The 17,095-nt window shown below is 38.1% G+C and overlaps 1 protein-coding gene across 7 annotated transcripts in view; it reads right to left on the minus strand.

Moving 5' to 3' along the window:
- The window catches only part of MNAT1 (MNAT1 component of CDK activating kinase), a 199,053-nt gene extending 189,250 nt beyond the window's left edge, over positions 1-9,803 (minus strand). For 2 of the 7 annotated variants that reach the window (XR_006344084.1, XM_043920674.1), the window contains exon 1: positions 9,511-9,796. Coding sequence is in view for 5 of the 7 variants with exons in the window: in XM_043920674.1 (XP_043776609.1) it covers positions 9,511-9,599 (89 nt within the window). In the remaining 2 variants the exon portion in view is untranslated. Of the gene's footprint in view, positions 1-9,510 lie in introns of all 7 variants that reach the window. The other 5 variants (XR_006344085.1, XM_043920671.1, XM_043920670.1 and 2 more) reach the window with 5 other exon arrangements.
- Between the last annotated feature and the right edge of the window lie 7,292 nt (positions 9,804-17,095).

Here is a 17,095-nt window from a genome sequence, read left to right on the forward strand (position 1 = left end):
TTAGATGTAATATTTCATGCCCACAGCAGAAACAAAGGCAATGAGAAAATACATTAATTCTTTCTCTGTTTATATTTGTATCCCTAACGACCAACTGCTAATGTTTCAGGTTCTTGCAGAATAAAATAATGTGTTTTTAACAAGTAACTTTGAACATCTAATAAACAGCTTCTTATTACCTGCTTGAATCTTGTAACACAAATTGGACAATACAACTTCAAAGGAAAACTGGATATATAAGGGAAAGAGCTCCCAAAGGGTGTCCATCCATGAAAAGAAAGTTCACCTGTAGGTCAAACCTCACAAAAGGTTTCCTCCAAGAAAAAATATATGTGTATATGTATGGGTGTATACATACACCCATACATATACATGGTAAACTACTCAGCAGATAAAATGATTCTTAAAAAAAAGATTCCCAGTATAAATGAAAAGAATTAGAGAAGAGACTTATCGGGTAGGGCTATGTTTTTCACATTCAAAAAGAAACAGTACAAATGACATAATTACTAAACATTTAGTAACCACGGTTTTAAAGAACTATAACATTAAGTTACACTCAATAAAATAAGGAACTGAAATGCACACACTGCATCTTAAAAACTAAAATGTACAAATAGTTATTTTACAAAATCAAAAATACATATATTATAGCCATAAGATACCCAATCATAGTGATATATTTACATTCTATAAATAGTGATCAGCACTTTCTCCTGTATTGAAAAAGAAAAATCACAGTTAATAAAAATAACTGAAAATTTTAATATCTTATGAAGCACTTTTATTAATGGTATATGGTGAAAAAAAAAAAAGACTAAAGCTACTGACCACAGTGATTTTCTAATTAACTATTAACTAAATTACCCAAATTTTAAGAGACTGAAGGGGGTTAAAAATTATCTGTTCTAAACAAATTTACAAATCAAATACATACAGTGTAAGGAAAAACCATCTCCTTCAGGAGAATGGTCTTGAGATGTTCATTGTAAGTATGACCTACAAGATATTAGATATTAATTCTCCAGAGCTGTTCCACAACATTACATCCAAATCAACTTTAAAACACTCACTACATGAAGAAAAAGAAGAGAAGGAGGCAGATAGGTAGGAGGAGGAGAAGGAGGAAGAATAAGAAGCAGGGAAGGAGGAAGGAGGAGGAAGAGAAGAAAAGTATATTTATAAAAGTTTTAGGGGAGAAACTGAGACAGTAAAAAAAAAAATCAGAAACTGAAAAAGGAAAGAAATGTTAAAAGGGAACAGAAATTACCAATTACCAATTTTGAGGTAAAGAAAATAAACATGTACACATAAAACTGAGACTAAAGGAAGTAAATGCCTCAACAACAGTAAGTCCAGCATTTTCTAACAAATATGATGGAGCAACTGATGTCAGACTAGCATTCACCTGAGCAACCATAAAACAAAATGTATGAAACAATTTGTTTACAGACATTAGATGATGAGTAACACAAAGACTATAATCCCTTAGAAGTGGTAAACTAACAAGGTAAGCCCTACAATTGCCTCATTTTTCTATCTGGGAAAAATTTCCATGACGATAGCCCAGCAAGCAAGAGTTTAAGAGGGGCACAGTGGTTGTGCTAAGCTGTACAGGCAAAGATCAAACTTCAGTGCAGTTGATATGGTTGAAATCTGTAAGGCAGAGGGTCAGAAGTCTGTGTAAGAACTCCCATAAGTCCATAGCCAAAGAACAGACTGCATATACGCAGGGCAGAACCAATCAAGGCTTAAAAGAGAATGGCTGAGAGAGGAAGAGAGTGCTGGGTATATTTTGGAGTTCCTACCCAGCCAGAGTAGAGAAACCACATTAACACCTTATTAACACCTCAAAAATCTAGTTGAGATACCAGAAAGGCTTCAAGTAAGAATGGGGACTACATCATATAATAAGACTTATTCTATCTAGACTTACTCTAACAAAGCCTAAAATCAAGCCTCAACAAGTTTTGCAAGGAACTCAAAGTTTGGAGATTGAGTTGCAGTAAAGTAAGGAAACACAATGGGCTCTCCACAGATCCAACCTCACAATGATTAAAACCAAGCCTACAAAGTTCAAGGTAATCAACCAGTAATTGAACTACCTACAAGATTTTTAAAAACAACACTCTACACAGAAAGATAAAGTATGCAATTTCTAATACCATCTACATGATCCAGTATACAACTGAAAAATGTATTAAATGTTAAAAAAAAGAAAAGAAAAAATGTGATCCACGGAGGTGGGGGAAGAATAGTCAACAGAAATCAGCTTTGCCAAAATGCTGGATCTAGAAGACCAAAAGTTTTAAATCAGCTATTTTAAATATTTTTAAAGATTTAACACAAATTATGTCCAAAGAACTACATTCAAAAAAGTAAAGGAAGACATGATCTTAGTGTGCAGACAGAAAATTTAAAAAGAGAAGTGATAACTATAGAAAAGAACAAGATGAAAACTGTACAACAAAAATATAATAACAGATGAAAAAATCTACCAAATGGGCTTAACAAAAGATTGGACATAGCAGATGCGAATCAGTAGACTTGAATACAGACCAATAATAAATATCTAACCTGAAGAACAGAGAAAATAAGATTGAAGAAGAATGAATAGTACCCCAACAACTTATAAAACAATACCAAAGAAGCTAACACACATGTAACTGAGTTCCAAAAGGAGAAGTGAAAATAATATAGAAAGAATCACTGGAATATTCCAAATAGAATGAAAAATACTGACTTACAGTTCCCAGTTCAACAAATGCCAACTAGGATGAATACAAAGAAAAGCACATCTAAACTTATATTCAAACTGCTAGAAACCAATGATAAACAGAAAATCTTGAAAGCAGTCCTAAAAGATTTTTACAACAAAGGGGACCAAGGATATAAGTAACAGCTGACTTCTCATCACAAAAAAAATGGAATGGGGAGATCCCTGATGGTCTAGTTAGTGCTAAGGATTTGAGCTTTCACTGCCCTGGCCCGGGTTCAATCCCTGGTTGGAACTGAGATCCCACAAGCTGAGCATCATGGACAAAAAAAAAAAAAGAATGACACATCTGAAGTGGTGAAATGACACCTCCTAACTTCATACTCCACAGAAAGACCCTTCAAACAAGAGGGTAAAATAGAAACACCCATATAAACAAAATCTGGGAGAATTCTTCACCGATAAACCTATACTATGAACTACTAAAGAATGCTCTTCAGGCAGAAAAACAAAATCAATACAACTATCAAATCAATCCAAAAGAAGAAAGAAAGACACTAAAGATGGTAAATAAGTAGGTGAATACAAAAGACTACACTTAACAGTTTTATGCCCACTTAACAGTTTTATGCCCACTAACAAGGCTACACTCAAAAAAGACAAATAATAGCAAGTGCTGGCTAAAGATGTAGAGAAACTGTAACCCTTAATCTACTGCTGGTGGGAATGTAAAGTTGTGTGATTGCTTAGGAAAAGTGTTACAATTTGGATAAATACAGAGTCATCACATGATCCAACAGCTATACTCCTAAATACATAATCAAAACAATTTGTCACATAAAACTTACACATGAATGTTCACAGCAGGATTATTCATTATAGCCAAAAAGTGAAAATAACCCAAGTGTCCATCAACTAATGAAAAGATAAATGAAAAGTGGTAATATCCATACAATGGAATAGTCTTCAATAATGAAAGAAGTTCTGATACATTCTACAACATGCATGAACCTTGAAAACATTATACTAAGTAAAAGCCAATCACAGAGGACCATTTATTTATATGATTCCATTTATATGAAATGTCCAGAATAGGAAATCTATAGGGATAGAAAGTCAACTGGTGGTTGCCTTAGGGCTCGGAGACAAAGGGAGGTGGAGGACAGGGCTAAGAAGTAAGGGATTTCCTTGTGAAGTAACAAAAATGTTCTAGAATTAATTGTAGTGATAGATGCATGTCTTTGAGAATATACTAAAAGCCACTGATTCTATACTTTAAACGAGTGAATTTTATGGTATGTGAATTTTATCTCAAAAAGTTTTCTATTAAAAAGACTATTTTTTATTCCCTACATTTCCTTAAAAATAGCTGGCTATTTAAAGCAAAAATAACAATACTGAATCATACATAGAGGTTAAAGATATGACATCATTAGTATAAAGGATGACAAGGGTATGTATATGGAATTATAGCATTCATCCTTGTGAGGTATTGAAATGTGAGGAATTTGTGAGCAAGTGAAAAATGCAGTGTCGAATGTTGACTCTAAATAGACTTTGATAAAGATGCATATTGTTATACCTACAGAAATCACTAAAAATAAAAGTATTAAAATAACAATAAAATCTAATAGGGCAATACTTTTATGCTTACAGAAATCACTAAAAATAAAAGTATTAAAATAATAATAAAAATCTAATAGGGCAATACTTTTAAAATATCCAATTAATCCAAAATAAGGCAAGAAAGGACAAATGGAAAACAAATAGACTTAAACCCAATGATAGCAATAATTACATTAAATATAAAGGGACTAACAGCAATTAAAAAGCAGCCAGTGTTGGGCTATACAAAAAAGTAAGACTAACTATGTAATGTCTACAAAATGTTAAGACACAGAACACACATTGGTTGAAAGCAAAGGACAGAGAAACACATACTATCAAACAGAAAGCATAAGAGAACTGACATAATACCAGACAAAAAAAAATCCATCAGGATAAAGAGGTCCTTTGGTCTTACAAAAGACCAAAAGGAACATTTCAAGACAAAAGGATAAATTCATCACAAGAAGGCATAGCAATTTTAAGTATCTATGTACCTAATAAGAGAGTTTCAAAATACATGAAGCATGATAGAACTACTAAAAGGAGAAACTGAAGAATACACAATCTATTTGGAGTAACTAATAAAAGGAGTAGAAAAAATAAATTAGTAAGGATACAGAAGGATTAGTAAAGATAGAAGTTAACACTATCAACCAAGCTGACCTAACTGATATACACTATACCCAACAGCTACAGAACACACTCTTTTCAATTTGACTTGTTCATCAAGTAAGACCTTGCTCACCAAAACAGACCACACACTGGACCATAAATAAGTTTTCGTAAAGTTTTATAAGACTGAAATTTAGCAAAATTTGTTCTCTTACTACAACAAAATTAAATTAGAAATTAACAACAATACATCCAGAAAGTCCCCTTTCTCTAATTTTCTACCCAGAATGAGTGCCTTTTTCTAATTTTTCCGTCCACTGTTTCCCAGTTCACAAAATGGTAATGTACAAGCCCAGCATATTAAACAAATGAATTAATACCACTTATGAATTATTCTTTCCAACAATAAACTGAACTTTAATCTGATAAACCTCTAAAAACTGTTAGTAATTTACAGGAAATACAAAGGAACATAATAATACCACAGAGATGCAATCAGCAAAATTCAAACTGGTAACTCTTCAGAAAAAGCTATCTAGAAACATCAATAAGCAAGAGAGAGAGAAGCAGAGAAAAAAATAAAAATAAAAAGGAGAAAAAGAGAAACCTTAAGAAAATATGGCAAAATATTGTCTTTAACATATATCAGGATGAGTTTTTGTTTACTCTGTGTCTTGTGTGTTTTTATAATGATGAAAGAAGATTTAGTAAAATCAAATATAGGTAAAGTTTCAGATAAGTATTGCCAAGGATGGTTGGGATAAAACTTAAATTATTAGTTTTATTTGCTTGTGTTACTCTGAAAAATCTCATCCAACTATGTTGGGTAAAGAGGATGTGCTCTATTCCAAAGAAAACAAAGTTTTCCCATCTTCTCTGAAAAAAAAAAAAAAAAGACTTTAGTTAAATGAGAATTAGATATAACTGACTCCTTCTAAATCAACATGCCTTTAGAATTCTATGAAGAATTCTATGAAAGGCTTATTTCTTAAAATAGGTGGCCCTGATAAACAGAAAAAAGTTACCCTTTTCTGTAACTAAGACAAAAGTTCATCCTTGAATTGAAAAAAAAAAAAAGCAAATTTAGAACCCAATCTTCTTTGCATGTGCATGCAATCAATTCATTTGGGTGTTTGCTGGATTGATTTAATATTAATACATAATGGAATTTGTTGTTGTTGTTTAGTCATATCCGACTCTTCTGCTACCGTATGGAGTGTAGCTCACCAGGCTCCTCTATCCATGGGACTTTCCAGGCAAGAATACTGGAGTGAGTAGCCATTTCCTTCTCCAGGGGATCTTCCCCACCAGGTGGGCTCTTTACTACTCAACCACCACTTCCTCAACTGCTAGCAGTTAAGGGAGAAAAGTATTTTCATAATGTTTCACCTCTTTTCTCCTTCCTGCTCCTGTATTTTCTCTCATAAATAGTACTTCTAAATAATCCTTCTGTAATCCCACACTTCCTATCTCCTGTGAAGCACTATCCCTACTCACTTTACTGTCTGCCTCCTAAAATGCCTTTGCTACTTGACACACAAAATAAAGTGAGTAAAATCATGTGGCCCTGTAATCCTTGCCTCATGGTATTCATACTCTGGAGTATAAATACCCTCCCACTCTGTAACAGGACTCTTCAGTGCTAACAAATAAAATACAGCAGAAGCAATGATAATGTGATTTTTGTCATTTGATGATGAAAGGCTCTGGAGCCTCTGGTTCTCTCACTAACTCTGGGAAAAGCCACGTCATGAGCAGTCCTATGGAGGGTCCAAGGAGAGGAACTGAAGCTGCCAAGAGCCACATGAGTGACCTTGGAAACAGACACTTCAGTCCCAGAAAACAGCTTGAGCAAACCTCATGAAAGACACTAAGCCACAATCACCCAGCTGAGCCACTCTCAGACTCCCAACCCTTCAAAACTGTATAAGATAATAAATATTTATTGTTTTATGGTACTAACTTTTGAGGCAATTTATTACACAGCAATAGATAACTAATACAAATAATAATGCTAACTAATAATACCTACTCCTTTCAGACTAACAATTATAAAAATGCCTAAGCTCAATCCCATGAGAGACATTCTGTACTAATTCAGCATACTATCAAAAGTATTTCACATCAAAATCTATAATGTTCTATTACTTATCAGCACAGCAAGATTAAAAAAGTAATAATGCCCAATACCAGCAAAGATATGTGGCAATAGGAATTCCCATGAACAGTTGGTGGGAGCACAACAGATACAATCTTTTTTGAGAACAAGTGAGCAATGTTTATCAAAATTTAAGTCACATACAATTCTACTATTAGGCATTTACCCCTGGTTTTCCTCTTATATCTTACAATATACTTGCATACGGGCTGGGGAGGAGGGCGGAAAGAGAGAAACTGACTCCAGTGAAAAATAGGAAATCTAAATATTCATAACGAAATTTTTGGGTAAATCAATTATAGTATAACTGAACAGTGGACTATCATCCAAATGTTAAAGAGGAATATATACACATCCAATTTAGAAAAGATATCCAAGATATACATTATGAAAAAGGTCAGGATATATATAACCCCATTTCCATGAAAGAACACGATACTGAGTTCCTATTTAAATCACAAAAGGGGCATTATAATCAACACTGTATTTCCACATTTTATAATCTCTTTAATTTATTTAAAGATACCACTGTTGTGCAAGTCTTTTAAAGCAGGCCGAGTGGATCCTGTTTAAATTTTATTTCTGCTTAGCATCCATACCATGCATAAATAATAATGATTGCCAATGTATACTGAACAAATACTATGTGAAAAAAATTCTATTAAGCACCTCCAAATATGATGTTTACATATATTATTTAGTCCTCAAACACTGTAATATACATAGTGCTGTTATCTCTATTGTACAGGGAAGAAAAATGAGGTTAAGAGGAATTTGCCCCGAGCCTGTGAGAGTACAAAGAATTCAAAATCAGAAGTTTGTTCTCTTAGCCAATACCATATAATCTTTTATTCATTTTTATTATATTTCAAGTTAAAAGAGGGCTGCAAAACTTGGTCTTTAACTAACAGATTAGCAAATAAACCAAAATCAATGCAACATCAGAATGACTTAGACAATTCTTAACTCTTATGAAAAAAACAGAAAAAACCATGGACACAACAAAAGCAATTTCCAATTAAAAATAAATATAACTGTCTAATAAAAATGCAATTTATCTTGCTAAAATCACATACTCTTCCCTGACTAGCTAATTACTACTAGGTATCAATTTATTCCAGTAAATTACATTTAGTTAGTACCCTTTCAAAAAAAGCAAATTCCTTTTCCTTGAGCACCAACTATAACAAATCTGGTACAGGAAAATAAAAAGAAACCAAGCAAAATCTTTCTAAAAACTGAATAGTCTTCACAGCATTTGTCTGGTTTCCCTTTTCCAATCTACTTGATTACTTTTACCTTATTTCTAATTTTGATCCATTCAATCACAGTTCTACTGTGTCTCCTTTGCTGGATAAAGCAAAGGAAAATAAAGACTAATTAGAAAATAAGACCAATCCAGTAAGTTATTAAATCCTTTTATAATCATTATAGCTGCAACTAACCATGCAACTCAGGCTTACTTACCCAAAGATCTTGTCTACCACATTGTAGGTTAACCTTCATTTTTTATATCTTAGAAACATCAAAGAAGCTACGAGAAAGTATGTTCACCTTACATTTCAAAGCACTTTATAAAACCATCTTTACTGAGCTACATTTAACCATAAAAACGTGGCAAGAAACACGCTGACCAGTTCCTGCACTTATTCTTCAAAACATTCAATCTCCCTTCTTCCCAAGCCCCCCAAATTGGCGTGTTTTAGTCACATCCTGTGTTCCAATTCTAGAAAGGTCCACTAAGTAAGGTATCTGAAGCAGTCTCCGTTTGCTTTCCTGTAAAATGGGAATGAGATGAGTACCTACTTCATGGGGCTGCTGTTGAGAATGAAACAGGATAACTAATGGTAAAGCGCTTAGAACACTGCCTGACACGTAATGTACACTCAATGCCAGCCATTACTGTATCTACAAATTAACTGCCTAGGATCTGAATTTTCTCTTTTAGAGATGAGAACTAACCAAACTCCATCAGGACAGTGGGCATACCGATGGAGTTTCATATTAACCAGTGCAACAAATAGCAACAGTATACAAACACAGTAATTGTATTTTCATAGCACTTTCGTTCTTTTTAATAAAAACGCTTTGCGTGAAACTAAACACTCCGATCTCCCACGCTGGAACCCTGTTAACAACACAGCCCGGAAATACAGTCCAGATTCTCATCGCCTAAGGAGGGGAGAACGTGACAAACTGCTGGTTACATCAAGGAATCCGGCAGTTCAAAGCAGGCCACAGAGGCTCAGGGCTGGAGGGTAGAGATACAACGTTCCCTTTTCCTATTTTCCTCCCCAGTGTCGATACTAACGAAGCCCTTTACTCCCCTGAGCCGACGACAAGCATCTCCCGGCTCTCTCGAGGGCTCCCACCCTGTGCGTCTCCCCCCATGGAACCCAACTATCCCCCGACTCACAGAGTGTGTCCGCACACATTCACCATCAGCTTCAACGAAGGGTTCCGGTACTTGGTGGTCTTACACCGAGGGCAGCCCTGATCGTCCATGGCGCCTTCCTTCCAGTGGACTTTTCCCGGCGCCTGCTTCAGTCTCCGCCACAGCCAACCTTCGGATCCGAGGCCAAGCAGGTTCCTACCAACAAGCTCTTGGCTGGGACGGTCCTTTACGAATGAGCACCGGCCGGGGGCAAGGCACTTCAGCGCAAAGGTTCCGGAAGCAAGTTTTCCGGTCCTGCCGCCAGGGCTCGGTCTCAGCTTTCGCAGGCCTCGGCAAAACCTTGGATTTAGGGGGAGGGCTTTTTAAAAAGGCAAATTACACATAAACCCTCAACTCTAAGTACCTAGCTGTATTTTTCAGTAAATCGTGTCACAATTAGGAACATAGATTCCACCTTGTTCTGTCTGGAAATAGTCCCATTAATCAAAGAGCTATGTTTGGTGTACATACTCAGTAACGCGGCCCAGTATTTTCTTTTAAACAGTGTGATAGCCTTGTGCTTTCTACTTCTTTACACTTGCACAGTCGTGCAATCACAGAAAACAATATGCATTCTCAGATATGAAGTTTGGAAAAGTTATTTAGAATGAAAGTCTCATGCTGACCCTAAATATTACAGATTCTCACTAAATGTTAAAATAGTTCTATAATATCTGGCATCTGCAGAGAGGCAATTACCTCAAGATGGTCAGGCATGCTTAACGGTTTCAGCTGGCTCTAATATCTCTCACCACCCTACCAATCAATGGCAGTATTTGTTTCCCCAAACACTGGAGGGATCACACAGGAATATACACTTTATTTCAGCAACTCTACTCTCTTGAGAGCCTGAATCTCTTTGGAAATTTTAAGTAACATTCACTATATTTATCAAGGCTGCAAAGCGCAATCTATAAACAGCTCTGCATGCATGTTAAGTCACTCAGTCATGTCTGACTCTTTGCCACCCTATGGACTGTAGCCCACCAGGCTCCTCTGTCCATGGAATTTCTCCAGGCAAGAATTCTCCAGGCTTTGCCCTCCTCCAGGGGATCTTCCCAACACAGGGATCAAACTGGCATCTCTTGAGTCTTCTGCATTGGCAATCAGGTTCTTTACCACAAGTGCCACCTGGGAAGCCTGTAAATAGCTCTACCAGATAATAAATTCCTCCCACTATAAAGGACACATCTTACCCATCTCCTGAACAAGGATTTATTTATACTTGTTGATTAAGTACAGTAAATGAAGAATGAATGAATGAACATCAAATAGTGAAATGTGAAATTTTTTTATCCTGAGCACTGTATTGTAATCTGACCCAACTCCATCAGAAGTGAGCATACAAAGTTTTTCAAATTAACCCATACAATGAATACCCACGGAATACACTCATAGTAATATACTCATAGTAATCTTTTCTCTTTTCAATAAAAATATAAAGAGGAATATTCCAACTCTCACTTGTTTTTAAACAGTGAACTCAACAGGCAACCCACACTGTGGAAATACAGTTGGGATTTCCATGCGCCATGGAAGGAGAACAGGACAAACAGCTGGATACCACATCTGGGAACAACAGACCGAGGCAGGCCACAGCATAGGTCTTTATATTAGTAGAAAGACATCAGGGATTAACCTAACAAAAACATCATGTCATTTGTTTGATCATAATATTGTTCATTTTTGTTCTTTAGTCGCCAAGTCAGATCCCACTCTTTGTGGCCCCATGGACTATAAATAATCAAGCAGGCTCCTCTGCCCACGGGATTTCCCAGGCAAAAATACTGGAGTGGGTTGCCATTTCCTTCTCCAATATTGTTCATTAACAGAAGCTAAACAAATGTAAATTTACTAAAATAGGCAATATCAAATGCTGTGCTGACCTGGAGACATTATGCTGCAATTTTTTTTATTAAAAAAAGGTTTTTTTAGTTGACATGCCTGCAAGACATGTGAGATCTAAGTTCCCCCACCAGGGTTCGAACCCAGATCCCCTGCAGTGGAAGTGTGGAGTCTTAATCACTAAATCAGCAGGGAAGTCCCTATGCTGCTATTTATTGAAAGAGACCACATCCAAACAGATTATAAGAGTCAAAGTGAAGCACGCTAAATAAAGGCAATTTTTACGATCTTTATATTTTAACAGAAAAGGAAACTTCTGATGAAAGAGTGAATATGATTAGTGAGCAAATAAAACTTTTAGCCAAAACTAAATGAGAACTAATCCACTAAGTTGGCCATACTGCTGGAGAAGACTCTTGAGAGTCCCTTGGACTGCAAGGAGATCAAATCAGTCAACCCCAAAGGAAATCAACCCTGAATATTCATTAGAAGAACGGTTGCTAAAGCTGAAGCTCCAATACTTTGGCCACCTGATAGGAAGAGCTGACTCACTGGAAAAGACTCTGATCCTGGGAAAGACTGAAGACAAAAGGAGAAGGGAACAGCAAAGGATGAGATGGTTAGATAGCATTTCTGATGGACATGAATTTGAGCAAATTCCGGGAGAAAGTGGAGGACAGAGGAGTCTGGCTTGCTACAGTCCATGAGGTTGCAAAGAGTAGGACATGAATTAGCGACTGAACACCAATAACAACAATGTTTATCATTACCAAAACACATTTAATCATTTCTCAGAACAGGAGACCTCAAAGCACTTTTGTGCAGCGAATTGCTTTTCCTTTCTCCCAAGCCTTGAGATTAAGGCAAGGAAAGCACTGAAGATTATGGGAGGAAACATTGCTACCAGCTCTATCTTTTCCCCGGGTTGGAAATTACTGCTAGAGAAACATGGTGACAACAGCTGACTTGTAAATCTATCAGATAAGCATTACTCATTGAGCTAGAAGCAATAGAAAGTAGTGATTATAGATTTGGCTCCTGGCATCAAGAGAGCTGGATTCAAGTTCTGCCTGCCTCATTTACTAGCTACATGACTAACAGCACCAGGTTTCCCAAATATAAGATGTGGATAACACCAGCACAACTAGCATGCTGGATTGAGGACACCACTAGCACAGAGTAAGGGCTCAGTACCTGTGACCTGTTATTAAGGGTGGCTCCGTCGCTAAGTCGTGTCCAACTCTTTGCAACCCCACGAACTGCAGCATGCTAGGCTTCCCTGTTCTTCACTATCTCTAAGAGATTGCTAGTATAGGTATTATTAGTGAGTGGTAGTATCTACACGAGGCATGTACTAGGAAGAACCTGTCATTTTAAAAACAGACCTAACCAACTTTATTTTGTTCAGTCACTAAGCCCTGTCCAACTCTCTGTGACCCCATGGACTGCAGCACACCAGGCTTCCTTGTCCTTCACTATCTCCTGGAGTTTGTTCAGACTCATGTGCAATGAGTCGGCGATAACCATCCAACCATCTCATCCTCTGTCACCCTTCTCCTCCTGCCTTCAATCTTTCCCAGCATCAGAGTCTTTTCCAATGAGTCAGATCTTCACATCAGGTGGCCAAAGTATTGGAGTTTTAGCTTCAGCGTCAGTCCTTCCAATGAATATTCAGGATTGAGCTCCTTTAGAATTGACTGGTTTAATCTCCTTGCAGTCCAAGAGACTCTCAAGAGTTTTCTCCAACACTACAGTTCAAAAGCATCAATTCTTTGACGCTCAGCCTTCTTTACGGTCCAGCTCTCATCTCCATACATGACTACTAGAAAAACCACAGCTTTGACTAGGTGGTCTTTTGCCAACAAAGTGATGTCTCTGCTCTTTAATACACTGCCTAGGTCTGTCCTAGCTTTTCTTCAGAATCTTCCTGCAATGCAGGAGACCCACGTTCAATCCCTGGGTCGGAAAGATCCCCTGGAGAAGGGAATGGCTATCCACTCCAGTATTCTTTCCTGGAAAATTCCATGCACAGAGAAGCCTGGCGGGCTACAGTCCATGAGGTTGCAGAGAGTCGAACACAGCTGAGCAACCAACTTAGAGCACATACTCAATGCTCTGTGGCGACCTACATTGGAAAGAAATCCAAAAGAGAGGGAATACATGTGCATGTGTGGCTGATTCACTTTGCTATACAGCAGAAACTAACACAACATTGTAAAGTAACTATTCTCCAATTAAAAATGAAATAAATTTTGAAAAACAGAACTGTTTTTGAGCCAAATTTCTTATCCTCCCTTAACTGGGTTTCCCTCCTCCACATAATACACTTCACAGGGTTCCTGTAATGATTAAATAACATGATATGCATATACGAAGGCCCTACTACAATGCCTCATAGAAAAGAGAAACTCTGAAAAGTACACCATTACCACTGGTGGAGCTCACTAACACAGAATGGTCAGAAAACTTTGAGGAAGAACGCACGGATAGCAACAGACATCACTTTGCTGGCAAAAGTCTGCCTCGTCAGAGCTGTGGTTTTTCTAGTAGTCATGTGTGGAGATGAGAGCTGGACCGTAAAGAAGGCTGAGCGTCGAAGAATTAATGCTTTCGAACTGTAGTGTTGGAGAAAACTCTTGAGAGTCTCTTGGACAACAAGGACTGAAATGGAACCTCAGCCTTTGTGAAAAACACCCAACAATCAGGTTAACCACTTTCATAAAGATAGCTATATCTCAACGGAAGTTTTCCACTTTATAAAGATGGTGGTGGTTTAGTCACTCAGTCATGTCCAACTCTTGCAACCCCGTCGACTGTACTGTAGCCGCCAGGCTCCTCCGTCCATGGGATTTCCCAGGCAAGTACACTGGAGTGGGTTGCCATTTCCTTCTCCAGGGGATCTTCCTGACCTAGGAATTGAACCCAGGTCTCCTGCATTGCAAGTGGATTCTTTACTGACTGAGCTACAAGGGATAGGAGCCCATTATTTCTCTTCCCAAATCTGCTCATCCTCTAGCATACATAAGAGCAGATTCTACCCCTCTTGGATAATGTTTCTCAAAGGCAACCCTTCCTTTCCAGACCTAAGGCTATGAACCCAGGTTAGGCCTTCCCAATCTGTTGAAGGCTTTTATTGTTTTGTTCTTTGACTATGGATAGCATCCCACCCTGTTCTTATGGAAAAAAGCTCCTCCCCCACAGAACTGGGCAGTTCTAATGGGCCTGCCAATTGCAATGCTGGCCCTCTGGCCTTGGGGTTGACAACAAAACCCTATGGACCAATCAGAGATCATCCCTAGAATTTATCAAATTGGAAGAAAGGAAAAAGCAGCAGAGCCTCTTGAAGCTAGAAAATGTGTGCTGGCAACTCCTGGAAGCCCAGGGTTCCAACCTTCTGGGGAAAGACCCTTTGAAAGACTAAAACTTCTTTGATGAAAGATGCAGAGGCCAGTGAAAAGGGACAATGAACGCGTCTTTAAGTCTGACCAGCTGCATTCTACTCTTCCCATTTTGGTATTATGATCCAAAAATTTCATCTTTTTGCCTAGGCCAGTTCAAGTGGACCTTCTGGCTCCTGGGGCAAATTAACATCACTAAGAGGCAAAAATGCTGCTACATCTGGGAGAGAACTAGAACCTGGCACTTAGTCTCTGCTAGGATCTTTTCCCTCCACTATCATCCCTGTGATTCACTAGGTCACTCTCCTTCTCACCTAGTGTTCATTAGCATCCTCAACAGAGAGATGAGTTTGGTCAGAGGTAGAGAGTTTGGTCACTGAGAACTCCCAAGTATTACATCCAAGACTCCTTCTACCAGTCTTATTTCTTTTCTTCATGTAAGTTTGAAAAATCCTAGAGAAGGACTGAATGTTTTGGTTTGGTGCCAGTGCCCAACCCTGGACCAGTCAACTATATGGTCATGATATTACTCACAACACGGCCACTATACACAGACCACTATGTCTACCACACCATAGCAAAATGAGCATTTCATTCAAAGTCCCTCATAATTTGTCCCCAACATCCCTTTTAAGCTAATCTTCCATCATACACCTATATAAAACCCACACTTCTGACACACCGAATTACTCAATATATTCAGAAATAAGCCACACGGCTTCATGGCTCCATGCTTTATTCCCTCTGCCGCTAATGAACTCTATCCTTGAACTCTCAAAATTCTTGTCCTTAAAAATCCAGCTAAAAATCCATTCCCCATTGCCTTTGGCCTCTCGGAATTAGTCTCTTTATCCTTAACACTCATACACCCTGTACTGTACTTACTTACAAATATATCTTACTTCCCCTACCAGATTTTAAGTTACTCAGGGTCAGAGACCCCAATTTTATCCTTCAGTATGTAATGCAACACCATGCACTTAATCACGACTCAGTAAATATTTGGCAAATGAAAGATCTTTCAGAAATGCTGATTACATATCATCAACTGTTGGTCACTAAATAGCAAAGGAACACCTCCTCTACCTAGGAGACTACAACCTAACTTCCTTAATATAAGCTTTTGGAAGCAGAAAGAACTGACCAAGATACAGATATACAGCCTTCCCTCTATCCTCCAGACAGCCAAAGTCACTTTTGAGAAAGGAAATCTCCATTCTTCTTTGGGAGGCTGTGCTGGGTCTTCGCTGCTGCTCGGGCTTTTCTCGAGTTGCAAGAGACCAGGGGCTACTCTCTGGTTGCAGTATGCGGGCTTCTCACTGCGATGGCTTCTCCTGTTGCGGAGCTCCGGCTCTAGGGCGTATAGGCTTCAGTAGTTGTGGCACGTGGGCTCAGTAGTTGCGTCTCTCCGGCTCCAGAGCACAGGCTCAACCGGGCTTAGTTGCTCGGTGGCATGTGGGATCTTCCCCAACCAGGGGTCAAACCTGTGTCTCCTGCTTTGGCAGGCAGATTCCTCACCACTGAGCCACCAGGGAAGCCCTAGAAATCTCCGTTCTTGATAGCAACACCATTAGATACATTTAAGCAAAGGGCAATATTTTGTGCTGAACTATGTTTTCTTCACTATGCTAAAATGGCAAAAGATTTCTGTATTGCTCATCATTATCTTCAGGCAGGAAGGAAGAGATACAGAAACAAGCAGCTTAGTTTTCACTCTTAGGCAATCCCAACCTCACCTCCATTTTCCCAAATCAAAACATAGCTTTAGTCTGTATATCAGCACAGCAGACTCAACATTCATAGCATGGCAGACGCGGGAAGTAGAAGCAAATACTCAGCAATTTTACAATTCATTTGGCAAAACAAGTACCCCAAGATTAACTCCACACACCCTCAAGTCTGGTGTTCTACTTCAATGTAGCTAACCATATTTGAGTCAAGGGCTTCCAGCCCATTTCAATATGCTGCCAGAATGAGCTCGGACACTCAACCAGCTAAAGGAATCCAGGTCCTGGTGTTGGATTTCACTCCTGGTCCTATAGAAATCTCTTACTGGAGCTATAGAATACCAACATAGCCACAGGCTACAGATATTATAAAAGACCATGGCTGTTTCTATATAATCTGTTGAACTTGAGACTCTGGAGGCAAATATACACAAGACCTGCAGAAATCCAATGCATGATTTTCCAAGTTAATGCATTATATTTGATTGATAATAAGCCTGAGGAAGACTCCTATGATCTGCACTTGGATAGCCCTTTAATATAGCCAAATGAGTTTTCATAAGGTATATACAACTGAAAAAGTTTCCTACTTTGCAC

Source organism: Cervus elaphus, chromosome 12 (assembly GCF_910594005.1).
Source record: "Cervus elaphus chromosome 12, mCerEla1.1, whole genome shotgun sequence".
Lineage (NCBI taxonomy): Eukaryota > Metazoa > Chordata > Mammalia > Artiodactyla > Cervidae > Cervus > Cervus elaphus.